This window comes from Periplaneta americana, chromosome 17, assembly GCF_040183065.1.
Source record: "Periplaneta americana isolate PAMFEO1 chromosome 17, P.americana_PAMFEO1_priV1, whole genome shotgun sequence".
In the NCBI taxonomy this organism is placed as follows: domain Eukaryota; kingdom Metazoa; phylum Arthropoda; class Insecta; order Blattodea; family Blattidae; genus Periplaneta; species Periplaneta americana.
This window is the reverse complement of record NC_091133.1, coordinates 61198018-61224681: the sequence shown is the minus strand read 5'-3', so window position 1 is coordinate 61224681 and position 26664 is coordinate 61198018. Positions and strand designations below refer to the sequence as shown.

The 26664-nt window shown below is 35.1% G+C and overlaps 1 protein-coding gene across 1 annotated transcript in view; it reads left to right on the top strand.

The window, feature by feature from the left end:
- LOC138692685 (probable cytochrome P450 301a1, mitochondrial) overlaps positions 1 to 26407 on the top strand; it is a 40438-nt gene extending 14031 nt beyond the window's left edge. The window contains exons 6-12 of the mRNA XM_069815809.1: positions 3397 to 3473; positions 4392 to 4593; positions 11675 to 11837; positions 15344 to 15513; positions 17398 to 17476; positions 23119 to 23328; positions 26154 to 26407. Of these exons, the coding sequence (XP_069671910.1) occupies positions 3397 to 3473; positions 4392 to 4593; positions 11675 to 11837; positions 15344 to 15513; positions 17398 to 17476; positions 23119 to 23328; positions 26154 to 26267 (1015 nt within the window). The 3' untranslated portion in view covers positions 26268 to 26407. The remainder of the gene's footprint in view (positions 1 to 3396; positions 3474 to 4391; positions 4594 to 11674; positions 11838 to 15343; positions 15514 to 17397; positions 17477 to 23118; positions 23329 to 26153) is intronic.
- Positions 26408 to 26664: the final 257 nt, after the last annotated feature.

Below are 26664 nucleotides of genomic sequence, written 5' to 3'. Positions count from 1 at the left end.
CTCTGCTTTGTATTCTGGATCCTAGTGGTCAGGAGTAGATGTCGGCCAGATGTCCCAAATTGTGGAATTAGTAGTAGTTCATTTACCCTGTTTAATACTTCAATAATTGTTCCTCTCTATAGCTGATTTTTAACATTCTGCATCACATTTGCTTGCTTTCCAATCTGTCGACCTTCACCTCCAAATAATAATACACGTCAGATAATATTTTTTTATAAATTTTTCTCTTGCTTGGGCGTTTATGTGGCGGCAGGTCAGTAACTGAATTTTATTAAGAAAACTTGTTTATCTAAAGCTTATTCTTCTTTTAATTATAATTTTTGTATTATTATTTGCAATGAATCTGACAAAGGTATCAGAGCTGATTAAATTCTATGTAACAGTAATACGTGTTCATGAACCCCAAGAGACATCCATTATTCTCAACAAATTAGGTTCCAATAAGATACTTCATTAAAATTAATAAAGAGCTTGATTCCTATGTTCATACTAGACACTTTAACATAGTTAATGTGGTGTTCTACCACTAATATCATCTTCGTACTGATGTTTAACTTTCGTGTGGAAATTCAATTAATAAAAGTGCTTAGAGTGACAATCGGATCATAAATTACCCTATATTTATGCCATAATATACAAAATAAGCGCTCTAAATTAGAAAAAAACTTCAGCTGATATACGAACCATGTAATTAAAAAACAGATTGTAGCGCTTACACAGAAGTTTTGAAAATTTCTATAGTACTCTTATCACTGACGAAAGAGCAGAAATGAGTTAGGCCTAATAATGACAGATAGTGATAGGAATACGAAATGCTAGATAGATAGATGGATTTATTGAGTAATATTATACATACAGATTTTATATTATCATAATTTTCTCTAAAATCCAATGCACGGGTCTTCTGACCGTACGTTAGGGATAAGACGATATTAGCTCCCAATCATGGTAGAAGAGCTCGACCTTGATCATGAGCGCATAGCGCATCCGCTACATAGCATCGTGACGTAGACGTCAGGGATTTACGTGCACTTGCAGTGAATAAAGGCAGCAATTATTACAATAGGTTGCGTTACTAAATTTCTGGCTATGTAATAGGGCTAATTATTCAGTTATTTAATATACATGTACATATATAAACAAATCGCAAAGGAAAGGGTTTTTTAGGAACAAAAAGAGAAATAGGAAAAATTAATTTTATGTCAACCATTTTCTTGTTAACAGTAATTATTTATTATGTACCTGCTCCACGTGTGTGATCTCTAAGTACTTTTGAGTATTTGTTGAAAAAATAATAATGACAATATTGATTGTAATAGAGTATATTGATTGTGTGATTGTAAAATGTAGTCCTTACTCCCCAGTCGTGATTATGTAATGAGTTTTCTTAGAGCGATTTGTGAGATGCACGTAATACGAAAAACCAAATTGATTAAATTAAGCTTCTGTATTGAGGGCCATTGTAATTTTTGGGGTCAATCATTTAAGGGGCTATGTATGATTTTTAAAACTTCCACACTTTTCGGCCAAAATTTGTGAAATTTAACCTATATAAACAGATCTATAATAATATCATCTGTACAAAATTTGGTGCAATTAGGTCTAATAGTTTTGAAATTATATTTTAAGTATATTTTTATATTGACGTTACTAAAAAAGCTCCTTGCATCAAAGTTTTCAAAATGTTTAGTTCATATTTGCTCAAAATCCTGGAAATAGCTATTGGAATAAAAGTGAATCAGCTTTTTGAGCTCAGTAATAGTATAAGGTAAAGTGCGATCAAAGATAAAATATTATTTCTAAATTAAAGAAACACGTAGTCTAATAAAAGTAAATATCCAGAAACAAGCAACAAATAAAACATCAACAATACATCTAAAATAAAGAAATAATAGGAATCTAGATACAGTCTACGGACCTAAATGTAAATTAATTTACCTTCGATGTCAATCCCGAAAGCAATTTATTTCTCTCTTCTCCTGAATAATGCCTAATATTTCATGTTGCGTCTCATAATGCCGTTTTATATTGCTTTTTTGCAAATGACATATTTTTTACACAACAAACAGTGGACTTCATCACCATGTTCGAAGCATAAATATTGTATCTTCCACTCTTCCTCGAAAGCTTTAAGGACTTCAGTTCCGTCATGATGCACTGTGTTCCAAGATCTGTACATCCTTTAGCAATGTTTACAGGTAAGAGAGATCCGCACGCGCGCAGCGGGCAGAAAAGAGCTCTCGCTCTAAAGAACTAGTCTCCATCGCAAGACTGCCGTACGTGCTTTGTACCCAAAACAAGTCCATTTTGTAGGTTCCCCCACCTATGATTATATCCAACTACTCTCTAAAAGAACACATATTAAAATGGAAATGGTACAATAAAACACATTATATAATATATCCTAACTTAAAAGACATAAAAGTGTACAGTTGGGTAGATACTATTATCCCTTCCTCAGTTCGCATCACAAACTTCAACAGCTGAAGTTCTAATCTTTCTCGTCTTCAAGAGGAACAATCCAGTCTTTTGTTCCCATTCTCTATTCCCCATGAGGTGAAGACATGCAAGCGAACTTAGCTAAGAAACGGTTGTAAACATAATATACACCGTGTTCCGCTTAGAGGGATCAAGAAATAAATGCTCACCATTTAAAATTAGATGAAGATATCGTTGTGATTTACATCTGACAAGATGCAGAAACTGTCCAAGTTTATGCACTAATGGTTTAAAAAACAGTTGCATATTCATGAGCCTGGCGCCGTCATTGAAACATTCTTCTTCATCGAGGAAACAGTCACAGGGAATATGTATCTGGACATGTGCAGAACTTTTGTTGTTGATCAGCTCCTCCCAGAATCGGTTTTTCAGCAACATAGGGCTCCACCCCATTACTATGGACTAGTGCGTGGCTACTTAAATGCAAACTTTCCCAATAGGTTGATCGGAAGAGGAAAACCCTTGTCTGGCCACCTAGGTCAACCGACTTGAGGCCCATTGACATTCCTCTGGGGCTTTGTGACAAGTGTTGTGTACCAACGTGATACAGTTGATGCTTTGGAAAAACTAAGACAACGCAGCTCCACTAATCACCTTACAAATATTATGGAACACTTGGCAGAAGGTTGAGTATATTTTAGATGTCTTCAGGGTAGCTCGAGGCGCACACTGCGACTGCACTGACTATTCTCCGAAACTCAGAGTTTTTACATCAAGTTGTACAAAAAGTTATGTTATAAAACCATTACTTATATTTTAAATTAGCACTTACTTCTCGATCCTTCTAAGCGGGACACGATGTATTGATATTTCATCTCTAATTTATTATCATGCAATACAATCATCTAATTTACAATGATTATTGAAGTTTCTAATAAGTATATTTATTACTTTCAGGATTCGTGCGTTGAGGGATGAAAAACTAGAAATGCCTTCAGATTTCAACAACGAGATGTACAAATGGGGTCTAGAATGTAAGTTCATATATACATTTTCAATTGAGCGATATTCTTATTCTAATTTACAACTAAAAATTTCAATTACACCTACAAATAAGTTTATATCGTAAAATAGCTGGAAATTACAATATAAACACATTACGTAATATACTGATTCCTAATACATGAGGACTATTCAATTCTGAAGAAATTTCGAAACCTATAAAAGTGGATTATTAGTATGAGATTCACTCCTTGCGCGATCGTGTTGTACGAAGGGTTATTTACGATACCAGTGTTAAAATGACATTTTTATTTCGTGAGTAGGGATGTTTGCAAAACGAAGTCCCAGGCCGAGTGAAACAACCCTAACAACAATATAAAATCACTTTGAACCTATATATCAAACAACAACTTTATAGACAGCACTTCATCCGTGCTGGTATAGAAACAATAAAATTAACATGACTTTTCCACTACTCTATTCCTCCTCACAGTAATGGTGAAACTTTAACATAATGCTACCAAGCGGTGGTATAGCTCAGTATTAGTATATTCGACTGCAGCTAGAGGGGTCCTCGAAGTTCTATTAATCCTTATTTTTTTTATAATTAAATGTATTACTTAAATTGTCATTAAAATTATTGTTGGAACGATTTACTTAATTTGCTTACGTTTCTTAACAAATAGCAGTCATTTTTAACATCAGGCTTACAATAGTTTATCCGATTTATTGATCGGTTGCGTGTGCTGCCGTATGCCATTTGGTGGGAAACAATTGATCATTGAAGCAAACAGCTAAGAGGCACTATTAAATGTACCTACTTTTGGCGCTAGTGTTAAAAATACTTGTCGCACGCTATCCTATAATAGTTTTTAAGACGCTTGGCTATCGTTTAAAGATCCACTTTTAAGAATAACCTCCTAAAATATGTTTCGTTTGTGATTTTATAGCGATTGCATATATCGCTCTGGACACAAGGCTAGGATGCTTCAATCCTGATCTGAAACCAGATTCCGAACCACAGAAAATGATAGACGCTGTCCAAATCATGTTTGATGCAATGTATAAGATGGAGATACAGGTACCTTTCTGGAAGATCATGAGCACACCAGCATGGAGGGCGTTGGTGAATTCAGCTGACTATTTCGTAGAGTATGTATGAATTTAATTTAACTATGATTTGATTTGTTCTGTTCGCTGGCTGTAGCAGTAGAACTACGTTCAAGTTCATTGGCAGATTGTACCAGCGGCAGCTGAAGTATTGATCGTATTTAGGTATCATGTTTGTTGAAATGTATGTTCTTTTTACAACACTAATACTTTTAAGCAACAGGGTAAGTCTTAGGAGGATATGTCATAAAATATTTAAATAAAGAACTACAATAATGCGTGTGTATATATGCATACACACACGATATGCGGCAAAATAAACGACACTGAAATAATTGATCATCTGCTGTTCACGTTTCCCCAGCAACGATCTATCTATCTATCTATCTATCTGTCTGTCTGTCTGTCTGTCTGTCTGTCTGTCTGTCTGTCTGTCTGTCTGTCTGTCTGTCTGTCTGTCTGTCTGTCTGTCTGTCTGTCTGTCTGTCTGTCTGTCTGTCTGTCTGTCTGTCTGTCTGTCTGTCTGTCTATCTATCTATCTATCTATCTATCTATCTATCTATCTATCTATTTATTTATTGTAAAGTGTTTGACATATTGTGAATTCAGTATTGTGTTGATTTCTGCAATTATGTTTCTCACAACATAGGAAAATGTATTTATCTTGGAACATTATTTCCTGTCATACCAAGTATGACATTAGAATGGGCCAAGTTTGCTTCACATTAAGGAAGAGTACAAGGAGCAGTTTAATAAGGAGGCACCAAATAACAGAATAATGTTAGATATCGCTGACAAGTTCCGTCATAAGTTACTGGAAGAGTCTTATGTCAACCAAAGGAGACAAGGCGCCCAAAAACCGTCACCACAAACGAGAGTCATGGACGACTGCAAAGTCCCCAAAGCGTAGTTTACGATGAACATCGCTTAAATTTGGTTTAAACCATAGGTCTGTTAGGCGGAAGTTTAAAGATCTGGGTGAAGTATTATATGATATTCTTATTGAATTTGGTATTCCCAAGAAACTAGTTCGATTAATTAAAATGTGTCTCATTGAAACATATAGCAGAATCCGTATAGGTCAGTTTCTATCTGATGCTTTTCCAATTCACTGTGGGCTAAAGCAGGGAGATGCACTATCACCTTTACTTTTTAACTTCGCTTTAGAATATGCCATTAGGAAAGTTCAGGATAACAGGCAGGGTTTGGAATTGAACGGGTTACATCAGCGTCTTGTCTATGCGGATGACGTGAATATGTTAGGAGAAAATCTACAAACGATTAGGGAAAACACGAAAATTTTACTTGAAGCAAGTAAAGCGGTCGGTTTGGAAGTAAATCCCGAAAAGACAAAGTATATTATTTCGTCTCGTGACCAGAATATGGTACGAAATGGAAATATAAAAATTGGAGTTTTATCCTTCGAAGAGGTGAAAAACTCAAATATATTGGAGCAACAGTAACAAATATAAATGACACTCGGGAGGAAATTAAACGCAGAATAAATATGGGAAATGCGTGTTATTATTCGGTTGAGAAGCTCTTATAATCCAGTCTGCTGTCCAAAAATCTGAAAGTTAGAATTTATAAAACAGTTATATTACCGGTCCTTCTATATATGGTTGTGAAACTTGGACTCTCACTCTGAGAGAGGAACATATGTTAAGGATGTTTGAGAATAAGGTGCTTAGGAAAATATTTGGGGCTAAGCGGGATGAAGTTACAGGAGAATGGAGAAAGTTACACAACACAGAACTGCACGCATTGTATTCTTCACCTAACATAATTAGGAACATTAAATCCAGACGTTTGAGATGGGCAGGGCATGTAGCACGTATGGGCGAATCCAGAAATGCATATAGAGTGTTAGTTGGGAGACCGGAGGGAAAAAGACCTTTAGGGAGGCCGAGACGTAGATGGGAGGATAATATTAAAATGGATTTGAGGGAGGTGGGGTATGATGATAGAGACTGGATTAATCTTGCACAGGATAGGGACCAATGGCGGGCTTATGTGAGGGCGGCATTGAACCTTCGGGTTCCTTAAAAGCCATTTGTAAGTAAGTAAGTAAGTAAGTAAGATGTTGAGAAAATGTGGAGGAAAGCATCTATTCCTCACATTTCTCCCAAACATGTGGTTGAAACATAATTGAATTACACAGTAATTACAGAAACATATTGAAACCATTCAAAGGTAGGGAAAGTGATACGAATTACAAAACTAAAATTGAAAACTACTGCAAAACTACTAACTTACAATTATTCGATATGCCATGTTGAATCTTTCGTACACTACTTTTAACACTTGAATATAAATAATTGATTAAAGGGCGATCTTACTCGTGTTAATTATGTAAGCATGTGTGGCTTACAGCTGTTTCGGTGTTACTTGACACCATCCTCAGAGCCTACTAGATCTCGGCGCGATCTCAACTTCGCTGCCTGTTGTGTGGGTGCGTTCGTGTGATGAGGAGTTGTGTTAAATAGTGTGTGTGTTCTGAAATTGATCTGTGTGTTGAGAATTTGATTAGGGTGTGTTTTAGTATGTCTGTATATTTCATATTGTTCTAGTGTGTTGATTTTTTGGTTTTTGGGTTGTAGGCTATGTGTAGGATTTTCATGTCTATATTTATGTTATTGTATGTGTGGTTAGCATTAGTTATGTGTTCGGCATATGTAGATGTATTGTGTCCTTTGGTTTTTGCTTTAGTGTGTTCTTTGTATCGAGTTGGAAATTGATATATGTGTTTCGATATTTATCTAAAGAAATGAAGGCCATTATTGATCCAGTTATCCAGAGAAATAGCTATTTTGCTTATTCTGAAAACATTATTTTATCAATGATAACCAAAGCTCGGAACTTGGGGACTTGTGTCTTTGCACGTAGTTAAGCGACCGGACTTCAGTATCAACAAACTCCCGCTTCCAGCGCGGAAGTACTGTCAGGTCTGATGCAACAACATATTGATAGTATTGATAGGTTGAAACACGTAATTTTATAGTTTAAGAGTTGATGATGGAGTTGTGTTGAAAATATGTTATGAGGTGGTTGAAATGTATGGAGAAATTCGGCTTTTACTTTTTTTTTTCATTGTATATAATTTTTAGTTTTTTTTATTTAAGTCCAATTTTTGTTTTATAATATATAATAAAAATAAACATGAGAAACTTTACTGTTCTCCTCTGTAAATTTTATTACAGTGTATGACTACGTACATTCCAAGATTTTCGAACCCATAACTTCTTCGCCTGTTAGTTAAACCTAATTTCAAACGAGAAAAATTTATTTCCACTGGTAGCAAACTTAAAATACTGAATATTTTCACTGTCACTGTTTTCCGTTCGATTTTGAGCGGTTGGTAGCTGATCTCGTGTCTAAGAAAAATAAGCGTATTCTCAATTTTTCTCGAAAATAGTTTTCAATTTGTGTGTCACTACTACTTGATCCAATGGCAATGGACAAATTTTCCACAAACTCAAGGGACTGCACAATTTAAGGGACTGCACTATCTTTCAATGAATGCCTCTAGTTTGTGTGTGGCACAATTTACAAAATATAAACTTTCTGTTCGAAGAAAATAACGTATCTCCTCCGAATTCCTCCACGAAATTCTGTACCTAAAACTTAAAAAATGTATTTTCAAACTTCTATAATACCCATCCGAATAATATGTATTTTTCTAATTCCTCAAACTGACCGTAATTCTCTCAATGTCATTGGATTCGGCATGATACAGTTTCCTCGTCCATCTTCTTGTCATTCGATGTGACCACTTTCTTAGTACACACGACTGTCCCTGAGTACTTGCAGCGTGAGCTTTGTGTACGTTGTACCTTAGCCTTACTCATGTACACGAGACACAAGTCACCAATTTCCGAGCTTTCATGATAACTGATGAGAGAAGAGACATTCAGCAGCTAGCACTCAGAAGGATTATAGCAGCAAGACCTTCTCCAAATTCTTTTTGAAGGGTAAGAATGTTCCGTATTCCAGAAGTGACTTTTTAAGCTAAGGATTACACTGAACTCATTCACTGGCAAGAAACACAGAGACGAACCACGAGTAACAAAGAATGTAGAAGAAGAATTATTAGATGTACACTAATTCATTTACGTCAGGAGATGAACATTGACATACTCAAATATCCATGTCACACTCGAGCGACTGAGAGATATGTTCACCTTATAAAAGAAACATCCAGAAGTGTTTGTGGGGAAGACAGTCGACATGGTTTTGTTCTTGCAGGATTACAATCAAGGTCGCTAATGAAATCATTCAATACAAAGTCTGAATATACTCCTTGAAATTTGGAAAAGAGTTGAAACACATTACACAAATATCACTAACTAAATATCGTAGGCTATAATATATTCACATACTCATTCGTAATATACACGTTTATCCAAGGGCTGTCATAAGTAAATAATTATTTCATTAAAATTGAAGAATTCTTTATATATTTTATTTTGAAAAGTGGGTATTTTAATAGTAATTACTTAAATTAGTATTTGTAAGTGAACTGTATGTATCAGACGTTTAAAATGGTTTGAAATGTGCTTTGAAATAGTAATTTGTAGATTATTATAAAAAATGTTTAACCGTTTGATGTTCTGATATATTTTGTTCTATAATTCACAGCGCTTGGGGCGCATCAAAGAATTGAGATAGAAACTTGAGATTTTGAATGAATAATAGCTATATCAATACACAACTTTTGTACACCCTGCCGATTTTAAATTCAACAAAAAAGTTTTTCCCTATTACTTTTCACTCCACCCTACTGTAGCATGTCTTCAGAGTAATCTTTGAGACTAAAATGTTCAATTATATTTGAGAATTTCACTTTTCTCTCGCTCTTGTTCCACATCTGGAAAACAGCTCTCCGGATTACGGAGCGCATGGTGTCTGAAAATAATTAATAGCTAATCTTTCTGCACCTGTTTGCAGAAAAAAATCACGAAGTCGTATTCAGAAAAGTATAATGAATATTTCTACAAAATTTTATCGAGGTGATAGAGGGCTACACCTTTTAAAAGTCAACTCGAAATATATAATAATGTAAAACTCAAACTCTTTGCACATGTTTATCCAGACACTTATTCTAGACAATAAGATAATAATTTTTGTCACGAAAATTAACTTATATGTAAGTACATACCTTCTTATAATATATCCACACTCTGCATTAGAAAAAATACTGTATTAACTTTACCACTTTGCACCATCCAAACACATCTTCGCGCCCGGCTCTGCAGCGTAAATGATTTCATCGGAGACGTGCAACTTTCCCCTAACAGATGTAAGCATCTGTCTACACTTGGATAGTATACTTTGGAGTGTTATAAACACGTCTATATAAGAATTTAGCATTAAAGATAGGGTGTGAAAATTGATTTTTGGCCGGCTAGCTGCTTGAAATTACACACTGCGCCGTGTCCGGTCATGGAACACTGGGCCCTAATTTCGTCGAGGATGCTCCACACAGTCCAAAAACAGTAAAGCAGGTTCTCTGCAGAGACCTCATTTTTACCACATTCGTGCGCGATTTGCACCTTTTTTTTTTGTCGTGCCAGAAATTTAGCCCTCCTCCCAACGACAATGGATGCAACACCGCGGGGGGGCTCTTGCCCTTCTACAACAACACTTTGGAGATCGCCTAATTTGTCGTGAAACTCCATTCCTGTAACCTTTCTGCCCCACTTATCTCACGGCCCCAGATACATATTACATATGGAGCATGTTGGGAGAATCAATTTTCAAGACACATGACTCATCTACAAATATTCCTTACAGCAATCTTTTTTCATAAACGTGTTCAATAATCTTCAGAAGCGTTATGAAGAATGTGCGGGACGTGATGGTACACATTTTGAAAACATAATGCACCAACGCAATTAAATAATATTTCAGTGTCGTTTATATATATCCTGTTTTAAAGTATAACCTGTTTTAAAGTAATACAGCCCCAAAATTTCAATTATTAGGTACAGCTTTATTTTTAAGTATTCCGAATGTATAATAATTATGTGAACATAATATTTGTGTATTTTCTTATTTTATTTTTGGGATATTTCTTAAAGCAAATAAACTAATAAATCCGTGCTGTTGTATTCTGAAAGTAAATACACTTTTGTCAGGGCCTCCCTACCCCCCACCATGCGCATAGTTTGGCCTTCCGTTTAGCCTGCACAGTTGAAGACTGAAAGGCACAACTTACGTGTGTGTGATGTAACCGGTAGGTTAATCGTTTGGACTGTTAAGGTTGGTTCACAATAAACCGGGAACAATGAACTATTGTGAATGCTTACATTTAAATACATTTATTTTAACATTATTTCCGTTCTCTTTTCCGTTCCCGGTTTATTGTGAACCAGCCTTTAGACTGTAGGAAATTCGTCAGTTCTACCTGCAGGCAGAAGCACGTAACTGGCGGAACGTAACGTGTGTGGCGATACCGGCAGGACAATCGATCAGTTGTGCTGTTGTTTCGTATTCTTTCAGTTCTATTTCGTGTTGTGTATCATTTCTGAATACTCAAAACGTGGGTTCGATTCCTTCTTGGGCTAAATACATGGTTCGATTTCTTCCAAAGTTATCCCTAGCTAGAATATGAATGTTAGCTAATTCTATGGCGCCAAAATATCATTTCGCTATCACTAATTCCATCGACATTAAATAACCTGATACTTGATACAGTGTATTTAAATAATATTACGTAACCTTTTCAATTATCATAAATTACGCATCGAAAACACGTGATCTAATATACAGTGTGCGGATTACGCACATCGGCTCGGGTCCGAGATGAACGCACTGCATCAGGTCTATTTTAAATAAATTTAAACCTGATAAATGATTGCATTGTGTTTTCAAATAAGTAGCTGATTCCTTACTTAACAAGCCAACAAGGTCAATAGTTCAACAAAATCCTGATGGATTGCAGGAATAACCATGTGAATATTGTCAATACTCAGGTCATTGTACGTTTCGCATTAGTTGTGACTTGTAATATATGTCAAAGTAAAGAAAATTTAGAATAGGAAACAAAATCCCAGTTTGGGGAAAAAATAAGGTTTTCGTCACCTGGAGAGTATTGCTGAAACGTATGCACTTCTATTTACAGCGTTTCGTTGAAATACATTAAACAAGCAATGGAGCGCTTGAAAAACCTTCCTCCAGACAGTGATAGAGAACTGACAGTACTGGAGAAACTCTTGGCCAAAGATCCAGACATTAGAACAACAGTGGTCATGGCTCTGGATATGTTGGGAGCTGGTATTGACACGGTATGTACATAGACTATAATGGTTATAAAATACCAATGTGATATTACAGCTACCACTGATTATGGGGGTGATTAGTATCAGACAGCGGATTTTCGGTCCTTACACAGCGACAAGATGTCTCAACTCTTAGGTTCCGAAGGAAGTGTAGCAATGACTTCAATGTCCTCCCTGCAACTGACGTACACTTAATGTTCAGTATCGGGACCGAAAATTCGCTGTCTGGTGATGATGATATTTTTATTATTATTATATTTTTATTAAAGACTAATAATTGTAGCAAAAATAAATGATAAAAAATAATTATGAATGGCAATAACATTTACTTTGTATTTAATATTTATTTATTTAACCTGATAGAAGTAAGGCCAACATGCCTTCTCTTCCCCTCTATCAGAGAAGTACAGGGACATCGTTTTATTTTTACTTCAATTTTTATTGTACCTGAGTTTTTGAATGTACTTCACTCCCACCCCCTCTACTTGTAAACTTCCAACCGTTCTCTACACAGAACCGAGGCCGCGTATGCAGTACTGAGTCAGTGAGCATAGTACGTTCCAGAAATATGTTCGCGTTTTCCAGTGACGAAAGAGCTTTCAATATTGAATCATATTTTCGCACAGGTACTGTCGTCCGTTTGCCTACGTTGCATCCCGGTTTCCCCCACCTGCTTCTGTTCGCCCCTCTGTAAAGTGTAGTAGCTGGGCTGTTTCTGAAAACATTAATTTATGTTAGGAATTGGACGTCTACTTAATATTATACAACTGTTTAAAATAACTTAAATAAAAGGGCCTCGTTAAGTAATTAACTTTCACGTGATTTCCCCTCCCCCTTTCTACGACCCTGCGACAAAACCACTTGAACGGACAGTATATAGCATATCTGAGTAATTTTATCTTTTCGGATCGGGCAGAAGTGAAGATTAAATTTACAGTACATAAGGTACTCTTTTATAGAGTAGGTATAGAAGTATTTCATCGACGAAACAGGTAACTGGAATTAGGTACAATAGTCTAAAGTGCGATAATATGCACAAAAGAACTGAAGGCTGTATCGAAATGAACGGCCACCATTTTCAAAAATGTGTTTAAATATCCATATTATGATTATTTTTCAATTTAACTTCATTCTCTATATTGTACGCTAATGTGCTGTAACAGTATAATATACAGTACACTGCATAATTAATACGTCCGAATGAATAGCTCAGTTCGTGAGTAAAAACAGTACTGTATTTAGTTTAAACAAAAACCTAATGAAAATTATCAAACTCAAAATTGCAATATTTCCTAGTTTACATAAATAGATGAACTACTTCTCTTCCTTCCTATACCTAGTAAAGTGATCTGTTTGTATTTTATGCCTGTATCATCGAACTCCAGTCTTGGAAGGGGGAGCAAGCGGTGTTTCCGCTTCTAGACCATTAATCTAAAGATAAAGCCAGGTTAATATTAGAAATCTTAGTAAAAATAAAATGATGTCCCTGTACAACTACAGTCTAAGCATTCAATTATTATTATAATTACAATTAATATTCAATTTACAAATACAATCACAATAAAAAATATTGGACGACGATATTTCCATCGAAAATAATGATACTGTAACAATTTCTCGAATAACGATGTGACCTTGACATTAATTATAACAATAACTACGGTAGTTATGATGTCATAATGAGAACAATATTGTAAGAACAACAATGAAGACACGATAATGGCGACAACAATGACATAACAGACAAAAATGAAGACAACAGCAACGACATTAATAAGTATGCAGTAATAATTAGTTTACGTACATTATTGTGCGAAAGGGCAAGTCCTTCACCCCAAACTCAGCATTATCCAATCATCCATCTTTTTTCCCTTCCTCAGTCTCCGCACTCGATCCATTATCTTAATATTGTCTATCATCCGATTTCTTCTAACCCGAACTGATTTCACTTTCACAATTCCATCCAGTGCATCTTTCAATGGATACCTAGTTTCTTCTTAGCCAGTAACCGAGTGAATTTGTTTTTCTCTTCCTGATCAGTGCAATAATGGTAAAATAGCTTTAATGATTATTATGGAAGCACCAATAACGTGGTTACGATAATGGCAACGACAATAATGCGGACACGATAATAACATCAGTAATAACATGATAATAACGTGAATAATGTTGACAAGATAATAACATGACTAACGTTGACACGATAATGACATCAACAATAATGACGAGATAATAATGTCAGTAATAATGATAAGATAACAACTATCAGAATAATGATGATCAAACGATAATATCAGTAATAACAACAAGATAACGATAATGTCAATAAAGACACCATAACGACGCAAACACTGACAACGCCATTAACGACGACATAAAAAATTACGATACAATAACGACGTCAGTATCGATGGCAAGGTAATGGTTACGTCAGTAGTGATATTTTTATGAAAATTACAACGTCAATATTGTCGGCACGATAACAATAACTTTAATAATGTTCATACGATAACGACGTCAATAATGATAATACGATAAAGACTTCAACAATGATGAAGCGATAATGATAACTTCAATAATGGTGACACGATAACGATATCAACATTAATAACAATAATTACGTCAACAAGGACAGCATGATAACGATAATGTCCGTAGTGATGAAACGATAACAACAACGTCAACATTGCTGACACGAAAATGATAAAATCAGTAACTGTAATACGATAAAATCAGTAATTATGACACTATATCGACGAAGGGAAGAACAATTTATAGGCCTGAAGGTAACAGCACAATAATTATGACACGATAATAACATCAACAATTTTATTATAATACAATACAGCATCAATAATGACAATAATAACATCAATAGTGATGACAATATTGCCAATGTAAATTATTATGATAATAATACAATAAACACATCAAAATAATGACAGTGACAATAATGACGACACAAAATAATGTCAATTATAATATTGATGTGATGATAATAACAGCATTGATAAGGATACAGCAATGACGAATACAATGATATTATAATATAATGAAATCGACAACAGTGCTTATGGCAACGGTATTATAACTTTGATAATTACTGACAGCCAGATTACAACATCAGTAATTTATTTTATGAGTAAAATTTCTGAAGATAAGTATAAAATGCATAATGATGAAAACGACTTAACAAAATAACTGACAGTAGTACAATCGATGATAAAGGAAATAAAATGAATTACGATATTACATAACGTAACAAATAAATAATAATGAATCAATCATTTCTTTAGATACTTTACCATATAGACACTAATTGCAATTTTGGTAAAGTGTATGTAATAAATACCACCTAAATCAAATGAAAGTTAAGTTAAAACGTGAATTAATGATCCAAATATTCAATTGCCTCAAAATGTTTTATACGACAAATATAATAGACACTAATTCACCATTAATATCAGTACAAATTTTCCAGTAAACATTAAATCCCTTTTATTTTTCTACAGACTTCGTACACTGCTGTAGTCGTCATGTATATGTTGAGTAAAAATCAGGATAAGCAAGAGAAACTCTTCCAAGAGGTTCAACGTGTGCTGCCAAACAAGAAGGAACCAATAACGGCAGAGAAACTCAATGAGATGAAGTACTTGAGGGCCTGTATCAAAGAAACTATGAGGTAAAGTTTTTAATTGGTAATTTTTTCTTGAAACATCATAATCTCTGGAAATACTAGAAAGAAAAAATTAGTATGATGCTACATACGTTCCAAATTATGTTTTTTAATGATTAGTGATAATATAGACATGCAGTACACGACGATCTATTACAAAATCTATTACAATACATTTTATTTTGGTTAGACTTGAGTTGGTAACGTTTAGGTTACCTTACAGAATAATATTTGCAGTCTAGAAGCTAGAATTATATCCCGTTCAGTGCTCATATATTGATATAAGTGCGGCGGATATGAAATGACTTGCTCAAATACACGATACAGAAAAAACATTTCTTTGTAACACTGTACACACAGGATATAAGACATAAATACATTAATAAATAAGTATAACTTAAGTATTCACACCACTTCATACGAGAAATATCACGATTGTGGTACGTTTTTTTTATTCATATCCCAGAGATTCCTATTTTGAGACACTAAACTGATCAATCTTTCAACATCCATTGCAGCATTTCTGACGAATTAGGATGAAAAATCAAACTAGTTTGAACGATAGACTGATTCTGAAATATTCGTGCGGCAACTGAAGAAGAGTGTGCACGCAATGTAACCGCTTCCATAAGGTAGCTCACAGTTGTTGTGACGTATTCGTCAGAATACGCATCTATTGTAACCGTAGCGTAAATACAGCTTTGCTGAAAATAACCGGTTTTAGAAAACATAAAACATGCTATATTATGGCGTTAATATTAACTAAAACGGATTGCCTTAAAATTGTTGAAGTAATATTGGGTTGGTGCGGATAGTACACTAGCCTATATAGAATGTATTTTTATTTAAGACTATGCAAGTGAAAAGAGAGGTTCTGAGAGTACTTAATCTACGTAATCTGTAAATCAGAGGACCGGCCGAAAAACACTTATCGTTTGGTACACAAATAAATCAAAAACATTTCAACAACCAATATCAAAATAGGAGACGTCATACGGTAGTGACTGAAAAGAGGACACTGGAATTAATCCTTTTGATTAAATATGAAAGTGGAACAAAAATGTTAGTACATTAAAGGTGCAACTGGGTAGAGAAAACATGTAGATTTACATTTATTTTTCCGTCTCACTTTTTTCGCTGTACGACAAATAGGCCTATATACACAGTGTTTCACGAAGATTGTGCAATACTCTAGGATGTGATTTCTGACATCATTTTGATGAAAAAAGTTCCTATATACATGTGTCCGATTTCGAATAGTTTCGGATAAAATCCTCTCTCTCTCTTTCTCTCTCTCTCTCTCTCTCTCTCTCTCTCTCTCTCTCGACGTCTGGAGCTGTATGTGTTACAGTACAGCTGATAGCAGCGACAAATAATCTCGTGACATCAAGGTCACGGTTAGAGATAACTCAACATCGGTACAACGTATCTACCTAGCATCAGAACAACGGAAGTTAGGGAATGCGGCGAGCGCAGTTCACACTCGGGCGGCTATGTACATTACTGCAAAAGGTGGGATTTTTTAAAACGGGCTTTAATACAGATTTTTCAGATGAGTAATAACGTGAATGTTCTTTAATGAATTTATAATACATCCAGTACCATTATTATAAATAATTTAAATACTTTAACCTTCATAATATCTAAGTTTATGTTTAACATTCAAGTGGGCGTAACTCAATTTTAAAAATGTGACGTATATTTATATGAACTTTTTTCATCAGAATGATGCCAAAAATCACATCCTAGAGTATTGCACAATCTTCGTGAAACACCTGTATATCAAAAATTCTAAACGTTTTTGTAGAGGTAAAACAACAAACATACTCTCATTTAACTTTCACCTTTTTATGTCTTAATATATATATTTTTTTTTTTTTTTTGGTACAGAATATCTCCGATAACTGGTGGAAATCAGCGAAATCTCTCCAAGGACTTGGTTCTAGGGAATTACCGCGTACCTAAAGGAGTAAGTATAATTAACTTACAAAAGTTATATTTTCTTGATTCTACGAAGATTTAAACGTTATTACTAGGGATGGAAGTTCACACCGAACCTATGAAGTTAATCAAGTCACATGTTATACATACAAGTCGCGTTATTTATATCAACTCAATAATAAAGAATGGCGTACTTTAAGTGTCACTAATTTTGTTCCAATGTACAGTCTTAGAAAAAAGTTTTGTCACACAGATACTTTGTAAGAAGGGAGTGCGCATGATCAGACATGTAACGAAACGAAACAAAACTAATTTTATTACCTCCAGTAGTCTCCCTCTTGTGAACCAGGTCGCTCGTCCTCTGATCATGCGCACTGCCTCCTTTCTGGAACTTGTAAAGTATCTGTGCAACAAACTTTTTCTAAGACTGTACAAGTGTGTACATTCTTAAATTGTCAAGTGTAAACCTGTTTCTTTTGTCACTCAAACAATAAAATGTTCTTTCGACATCACACGATGCTATTCGTGCGAATTTGAAATAGTTTATCATAATGTTGTTGTGTATTGTCTTGTGCCTGTTCATTATTGACTCGTGCTGTATTTCACAGGGTTTTCGAATATGAAGGATTTTTTTTTCAAAACAATTTTCAGTTTTAATTTAACCCTTTTATTGTTACAAACACTGATTTTTACAGAATTTAAAGTTATTTCATACAGGAGGGTAAGTATTGTGATCGCATGGTTCTTGGAAGTGTTTAAAATGTGGATTATCAATTAAATTACATAAGTTAAGTCAGATACAACAGTGTTCATGAATGAGATAGTTATATACAATAGAAGTAATTTAATACAGTTATATGAACACTTTTTAATGATTGAATAAAATTAATAAAATCGGTTAAAAACCAGACATGTTTCGGAGGTGTGCTCCTCCATCTTCAGTGGTAGTACCACGACGTTGGTACAGATGTTCGACCGCGTAACGTCGTGGTGCTACCACTGAAGATGGAGGAGCACACCTCCGAAACATGTCTGGTTTTTAACCGATTTTATTAATTTTATTCAATCATTAAAAAGTGTTCATATAACTGTATTAAATTACTTCTATTGTATATAACTGTGGATTATCAAGTTTATAGAACGGAATATTCACATATATCAGCATCAGACATAAGTCATTGATCCGATACAGAATCACTGAACAATTTAAGATGATCGATGTGTCTTTTGGAGTCACAATGTTTTTTGTAAATTACGACACTTTTTAACTCTTATGTCTAACTTACACACTTTGTTTACACGACAATGTGGTTTCGACCTGGACTGAAAAATATTTATCTGCGAACTCCTTTACAAGCACACTCAAAGTTGCAGATTTTATCGACTGCATTTTAATACGCCTTAGCCGTACTTTCAGCAGATCACAACTGAACTTAGGAAAGGTTTACTTTTTAAACAGAAAATAGGGATGCTGTCTCGACATAACCTATTAGAATTCAATAAAATATACAAGATCTGCATCCATTGAATTTCGAATGAACAGAGCTTCCTTCACTTGACGTCTTTCATTTTGCATATGAACCTGAAGGTACATTAGTAAAGTAAACAACTGACGTCATCCTATACCCAGTGTTCCTTAAATCTGTAACCCCCTCTAGGCAATGTTTTGTGTCCAGACTTCGTTCTCTTGTTATTACTAGACCCCTGCGTTTTGTTACTTTGAATACAAGTTAGATGTACATCGATCATACTACCATCGCTTGGTAAGCAAGTTGCGGGTCAACTGTTCACGTTACAATCTTCCCGCACACTCCACTACTGTGCTTACATCTGCGTATTCGTGTACCTGTGGGTACAGTGAACAACAGGAATATTACTCATGTACGAAATACCACTTGAATTAAATAGCAACAATAACAAAGTATTTATTTAAAGACAGCTTAAATGCAATAAAATATAATTTTCACCAGGGAGAGACGAAACTTTAAATAATTAAGCCGTTCAGAGCAAAAGTGGTGTAAGTCAAAATTGGTCAATGAGGTTTAAAGTAAAAATTCTGAAAAATACAGCGCAAAGTAACAATTAATATGTCCTTCTTGCTATCCACTGACTACAAATAGTTTAAATAAACTGTATATTAATTGCTACTTTGCGCTGTATTTTACAGAATGTTTACTTTAACCCTCATTACCCATTTTTGACTTACACCACTTTCGCTCTGAACGGCTCAATTCAAGAGCCAGTCCCTTTACTTTCAAGAGCCACCACAATTTTTCCACACAGGCAATGAAAAAACCATTCCAGCTAAGATAAAAGATACATTTACTGAAATATACGTAACAATATTACATATCTATGCAATGCAAACACACGCTCTCAGAGACGCTCTGAAGGCCAATATCTTGACATGAGCAACAAATGTATGATATTAATTTAAAAATCAAATTCTAATTTCTTCCTACAACCGGTTATGTTAACATAATATATTAGTCGTTTTAACATAAAAGAAGTCGAATTTTTAGAAAAACTTTGAACCCAATAAATAATTGAGTCGCCACTTAAAAATTTTTAGTCGCCATGACTACCTGGCGCCAGGAATTTGTCCATCCTCAATTTTACAATAAGTAAAACGCATCTAGATATTTCGGATGTAATTAAAGTTTGGAATTAACAAATTAAAAAATATAAGTGCCAGCACAAACTTAAAATCTAACAAATTATGAGTGCGTGCTTTACGAGACTGTACATATGTATTCATATTACGGGTACAATCAACAATGGTAAACATTTTAAGTGTCTCAAATGAACAATTTTTTCTTCTTTCTGATAAAATGCATTTTCTTCTTTCCTAATGACGTGCTCGCTACCAAATAAGACTATTGGTACACTCATTTCCAACCGCTCAGCTTTGTTTTGTTTTCGTATGTTCACTGTATAATAGACCTGAACTAAGTAGCGTTGGATACCGTCAAGCTATACACCTTACATACCTGCAGTGTTGCGGGTTGCTTGGAGGCATTATGTAACCAAACGCAGGACTTTAGTAATTACCAGGGATGGGAAACTCGTTTTGTAAACAGAGCAGATAGCATGAGTATCTACGTACAACAGCAACTATAGTGGGAGAGGCTAATCTCTTTAAGAGTGGCTGTTTCCCGTCCCTGGTTTTTACAATTCGTATTCGATGCTATGCATATCCAATAATGGTCAAGAGTTTTTATTTATAAGTCGGATCGTCAAGACTATGCCTCTCTTTTTCTAGGCGGAATTGCCGACGAGCATCAACCGGGCCTATGTGTGAATGTCGCAAACTCAAAAGACTGTATTGTCTTATACAGGGAAATCATTTTATTTTTACTTCAATTTTTATTGTACCTGAGTTTTAGAATGTACTTCACTCCCACCCCTTCTACTAGTAAACTTCCAACCGTTCACGACGCAGAGCCGAGGGCGCGTAAGCAGTACTGAGTTACTGAGTATAGTACGTTTCAGAAATATGTTCGCGTTTTCCAGTGACGAAAGAGCTTTCAATATTGAATCATATTTTCGTACGGGTACTGTCGTCCGTTTCCCTATGTCGCATTCCGGTTTCCCCCACCTGCTTCTGTTCGCCCCTTTGTAAAGTCTAGTAGCTGGGCTATCTTAGCTCTTTTCTGAAAACATTAATTTCTGTTAGGAATTGAACGTCTACGTAATATTATTCAAGTATTTAAAATAACTTAAATAAAAGGGCCTCCTTAAGTAATTGACTGTCACGTGATTCCCCCCCCCCTTTTCTACAACCCTGCGACAAAACCACTTGAACGGACAGTAGATAGCATTTCTGAGTGATTTTATCTTTTCAGATCGGGCAGAAGTGAAGATTGAATTTTCAGTACGTAAGGTACTCTTTTATAGAGTAGGTACAGAATTATTTCAACATGAGTTACTCGTACGAAGGACGAAACTGGTAATTGGAATTAGGTACAATAGTCTATAGTGCGATAATATGGACAAAAGAACTGAAGCCTGTATCGAAATGAATGGCCACCATTTTCTAAAATATGTTTAAATATCCATATTATAATTATTTTTCAATTTAACTTCATTCTCTATATAGTACGCTAATGTGCTGTAACAGTACAATATACACTGCATAATTAATACTTCCGAATGGATAGCTCAATTCGTGTATAAAACACTAAGTGTTAATATAGTACTGTAGTTTGATTAAACAAAAACCTAATGGAAATTATCAAACTCAAAATTGCGATATTTCCTAGTTTACATAAATGGATGAACTACTTTTCTTCCCTCTTATACCTAGGAAAGTGATTTGTATTTTACGCCAGTATCATCGAACTCCGTCGTGGAAAGGGTAGCAAACGGTGTTTCCTGTTTCAATCGTTAATAGAAAGGTATAGCCAGGTTAATATTAAAAATGTTAGTAAAAATAAAATGATGTCCCTGTACCTAAGATACATTTTTATTAAAACTCCCTCCATGCATTATTTTAATAGATCGGGGACTGTTTGAGGATGTGGCCACTTTCCCTCTCTTAACATCCTTCTTCCAGTTTTCTCTGCAATATGTAGCTTTGGCCAATAGTTCAAATATACATAACTCTTTTGTAATGTATCCCCTGCGTTTTTGTACCAAAGTACATAGCAGTCCTTTACCTCGAACAGGTCACGGGCTCTTTACGTTGACACAGTCGCAGTGTTTGCATTTAGAACACATCCGAGGGTTTTTTCTGAGATAGAATTAGACTACAGTGTTCATTATTTTACGGGATTCTATTTATCACTCACAAGTTTTACATTGGCTACGAGAAATATAAAAAATGAAAGGCATACAGTTACAGTAAACTTTTTAAACAGTAACATCGAACCTAATTAATTTAATATACATTTTGTAACACCTTAGCAGTGATTTAATTCTCGCTTTTACTGTATAAGAACTACGCTCAGTTCAATAGGTAACCCTATTCATCGGAATTCAACCAACGATAATTCTGCAACCGTTGAAAATCGTACCCACCATTATATCACAGTCCAGTATATACAGTCACGAAGCTCAATACGTAGTAAATATGCATCCATAGATAGTTGCTAACCACTAATATCGCTAATATCGTCTTATTACAGACAATGCGAAATAGTACCTGCACAGTCTATTGTTCCTAGCACCCACACAACTCAAGCATCGTGACTGTATATACTAGACTGTGATTATATCAAATATTCTTACTATAGGTATCCAACAAGGAAAACTCAGTGCGGAGAAACTAGCGGGCATGACTGTCTCGCGCAGATGACGTATGCTCCCGTTCCCAGCATACTCTCACGCCTACTGCATGCGCGCTACGAGGAGTTTTGCTTGTAGAATCCCTATAGAGTAACCCAAAGGATTGTCTCAAGATGTGTACATTAGACAAAAATAAACCTGTATAAATATTTAAATTTAGTAAAACAATAATAAAGGAAACACCAAACTACTGATAGGTTCAGTCTTGTGTATTCTTAGTAAAATAACAATCTTTTAATACAAAGAAATGCGTCGATCCGTGACCCCAATTTGCAGGGAGTTGCCAGCTGTACGCTGAAGGATGCTATTATTATTATTATTATTATTATTATTATTATTATTATTATCATTATTATTCACTGACATGGTGCTCCTTTTTCACAGACAAGTATCATGATGCCTGGTCTGTTATTAAGTAGAATGGACAAGCACTTCCCACAAGCAAATAAGTTCATCCCAGAACGATGGCTGAAAGATGAACCAGAGTCCAAAATGAAGCTACACTCATTCGTTACTCTACCGTTCGGGTTTGGACCAAGAACGTGCATTGGCAGAAGATTTGCGGAACTGGAAATAGAAACACTGTTGGCAAAAGTAAGTACAGCCAAATTATTATATGTAATGCTTTCACAATAACTAAATAGAAAAGAAATTTAATTTCTTAAGCAATATAAAATGTAGAATTCGACTTAAACTATTGGCGAAGTACTTTTGTCAAGCGTTATGAAACTCAGTATGATTAATCAGTGAGTAAATCAGCCAGTACGCTAATGAGTAGAGGACGGATCTGTGTGCGGTTAGAAAACTAAACAGCTTAGACGCGACGCCAGCAGTAGCAACAGAGTCCATGCATACGATGTGAGCAGTAACAGTATCCATGCATACTCAACTTCAAGGACAACGCACACAGATCCGCCCTCACTAACACGTGTAACTGCAGTATTTGTGTTACCTAATAGTCATTCACTAACTAATAACCAGTTCAGTTACCCAATAACCTACTGAGCCAAATAATTCATTCATTCATCCATCCATCCATCCATTCATTTATTCATTCATTCATTCATTCATTCATTCATTGAGCAAACTAGCAAATACGTCAGCGAGTTAGTTACATAAACAGCCTATCTATCAGTCAGACAGTCAAAGCTGGTCTGTAAGTTAGCCAATCAGTGAGTTAGTTACATAAATAGCCTGGCTATCAGTCAGACAGTTAAAGCTGGTCTGTAAGTTAGCCAATCAGTGAGTTAGTTACATAAATAGCATGGCTGTCAGTCAGACAGTCAAAGCTGGTCTGTAAGTTAGCCAATCAGTGAGTTAGTTACATAAATAGCCTGGCTATCAGTCAGACAGTTAAAGCTGGTCTGTAAGTTAGCCAATCAGTGAGTTAGTTACATAAATAGCCCGGCTATCAGTCAGACAGTTAAAGCTGGTCTGTAAGTTTGCCACTCAGTGAGTTAGTTACATAAATAGTCTGGCTAGCAGTCAGACAGTTAAAGCTGGTCTGTAAGTTAGCCAATCAGTGACTTAGTTACATAAATAGCCTGGCTATCAGTCAGACAGTTAAAGGTGGTCTGTAAGTTTGCCAATCAGTGAGTTAGTTACATAAATAGCCCGGCTATCAGTCAGACAGTTAAAGCTGGTCTGTAAGTTAGCCAATCAGTGAGTTAGTTACGTAAATAGCCTGGCTATCAGTCAGACAGTTAAAGCTGGTCTGTAAGTTAGCCAATCAGTGAGTTAGTTACATAAATAGCATGGCTATCAGTCAGACAGTTAAAGCTGGTCTGTAAGTTTGCCAAGCAGTGAGTTAGTTACATAAATAGCCTGGCTATCAGTCAGACAGTCAAAGCTGGTCTGTAAGTTAGCCAATCAGTGAGTTAGTTACATAAATAGCCTGGTTATCAGTCAGACAGTCAAAGGTGGTCTGTAAGTTAGCCAATCAGGGAGTTAGTTACATAAATAGCCCGGCTATCAGTCAGACAGTTAAAGCCAGTCTGTAAGTTTGTCAGCCAGTGACTTTATTTATTTATTTATTTATTTATTTATTTATTTATTTATTTATTTATTTATTTTTAATTATTTATTTATGTCTATAACAGGGCAAAGCCCCAATTACAATAGACAGTACAAATTTGTTAAAAAAACACAGAATTGCATATAACATGAAAAAAAAGAGATAAAACAGGAACAAATGCAAGATACAAGTGTAATTTAAAAAAAAATAGATACTACCTAACTAAAAGACACAAATATAGATATAAATGAAAAATACCAAATAAAATAAATAGTTAGTTACCCAATCATTGAATTAATTATACAAATAGTCTGCCTATCATTCAGACAGTCAAAGATGGTTTGTAAGTTAGTCAGACAGTGAGTTATTTACTCAAATAGCCAGCCTATCAGTCAGACAATCGGTCTATAAGTAGTCAGACACTGAGTTAGTTACCAAAATAGCCTGCCTATCAGTCAGATAGTCAGTTTGTGAGTTAGTCTTCCAGTGAGTTAGTTACCCAAATAGACTGCCTAAAAGTCAGACAATCAAAGTCGGTCTGTAGGTTAGCCAGCCGGTGAGTTACCAAACGCACTCATTGTTACTAAGTCAAGCAATTGACCAATGAGTCAACCAGGTCGTCAGTCAGCCAGTATTTCATGCAACCTGACATCGAGTCAGCCAGCTTCTCATCAAAGCACTTTGAAGATCTTGTGAGCAACTGTTTTGTGTAACTAACTCACTGGATGACTAACTCACAAACCGACTATCTGACATAGTTACCAAAATAGCCTGCCTAACTCATTGACTGACTACTTATAGACCGACTGTCTGACTGATAGGCTGGCTATTTGAGTAACTAACTCACTGGCTGACTAACTTACAGACCAGCTTTGACTGTCAATAATGGCTTGATTACAATGATAATATGGTATTACCATTATTGAAAGATGAGGCTGAATTTAGGTTTATGACCTGAAGTAATAATATAATAGCAATTAAAGGTAATTGTTTAAAATTCCGACTCAATTCAGGAAATAACAACCTTCATTACTGGAGGGAAATGCTGAATAAAGAACTGTGAGCACTCTGAGGCTGAATTTACGTTTATGGCCTGAATTAATAATAGAATAGCAATTACAGGCAAATGTTTAAAATTCCGACTGAATTAAGGAACTAACAACTTTTATTACTGGAGGGAAATGCTGAATAAAGAACTGTTAGTACTTTGAGGCTGAATATAGGTTTATGACCTGAAGTAATAATAAAATAGCAATTAAACGTAATTGATTAAAATTATAACATTCTGACGGAATTCAGGAACTAAAACATGTGCTGTATCAGCTGGGCAGCAAAACGAAGATAAAAGTAAAATTATAATATTATAAACTAGATGACATAGACCTAATATATATTTCTTTTTCAGGTTGTTAGGAACTTCAGAATTGAATACAATTACGGAGATATGAAATTTGTGAGCAAATTATTGTACACGCCGTCATCACCGTTGAAGTTCAAGATGATAGACAGAGAGAATTGAAGACAAGACCAACACAGCATTACGAATAATGAAGAAGTGTTTGATCATTTTAATTGTTCTATCATTTGTTTGATATTACGTTATTGAAATAATCAGACTATTGTCTGTATTATGCGTCCAAGGGCGAGGCGTATCACATGCAGGTCATTGCTCTCGATCTGTTATGGTCAGTTTTTGGTTATACTTATACAGGTTGTAAACAATATAAACTGCCAAAAAAAAAAATACTAGTGATAAGGCATAAAAGTCTAAACAAAAAATTCTAATTAAATTTGTCTGTAACTTTTGTGATTTTTCTAGAACAAAATGTTATCTGTGAGTCTAACTTTCTTGGAAATGATAATAGACCGTCATTATTTACTTCGATCCACCATGTACAATAGTGGCAAAAAAACCG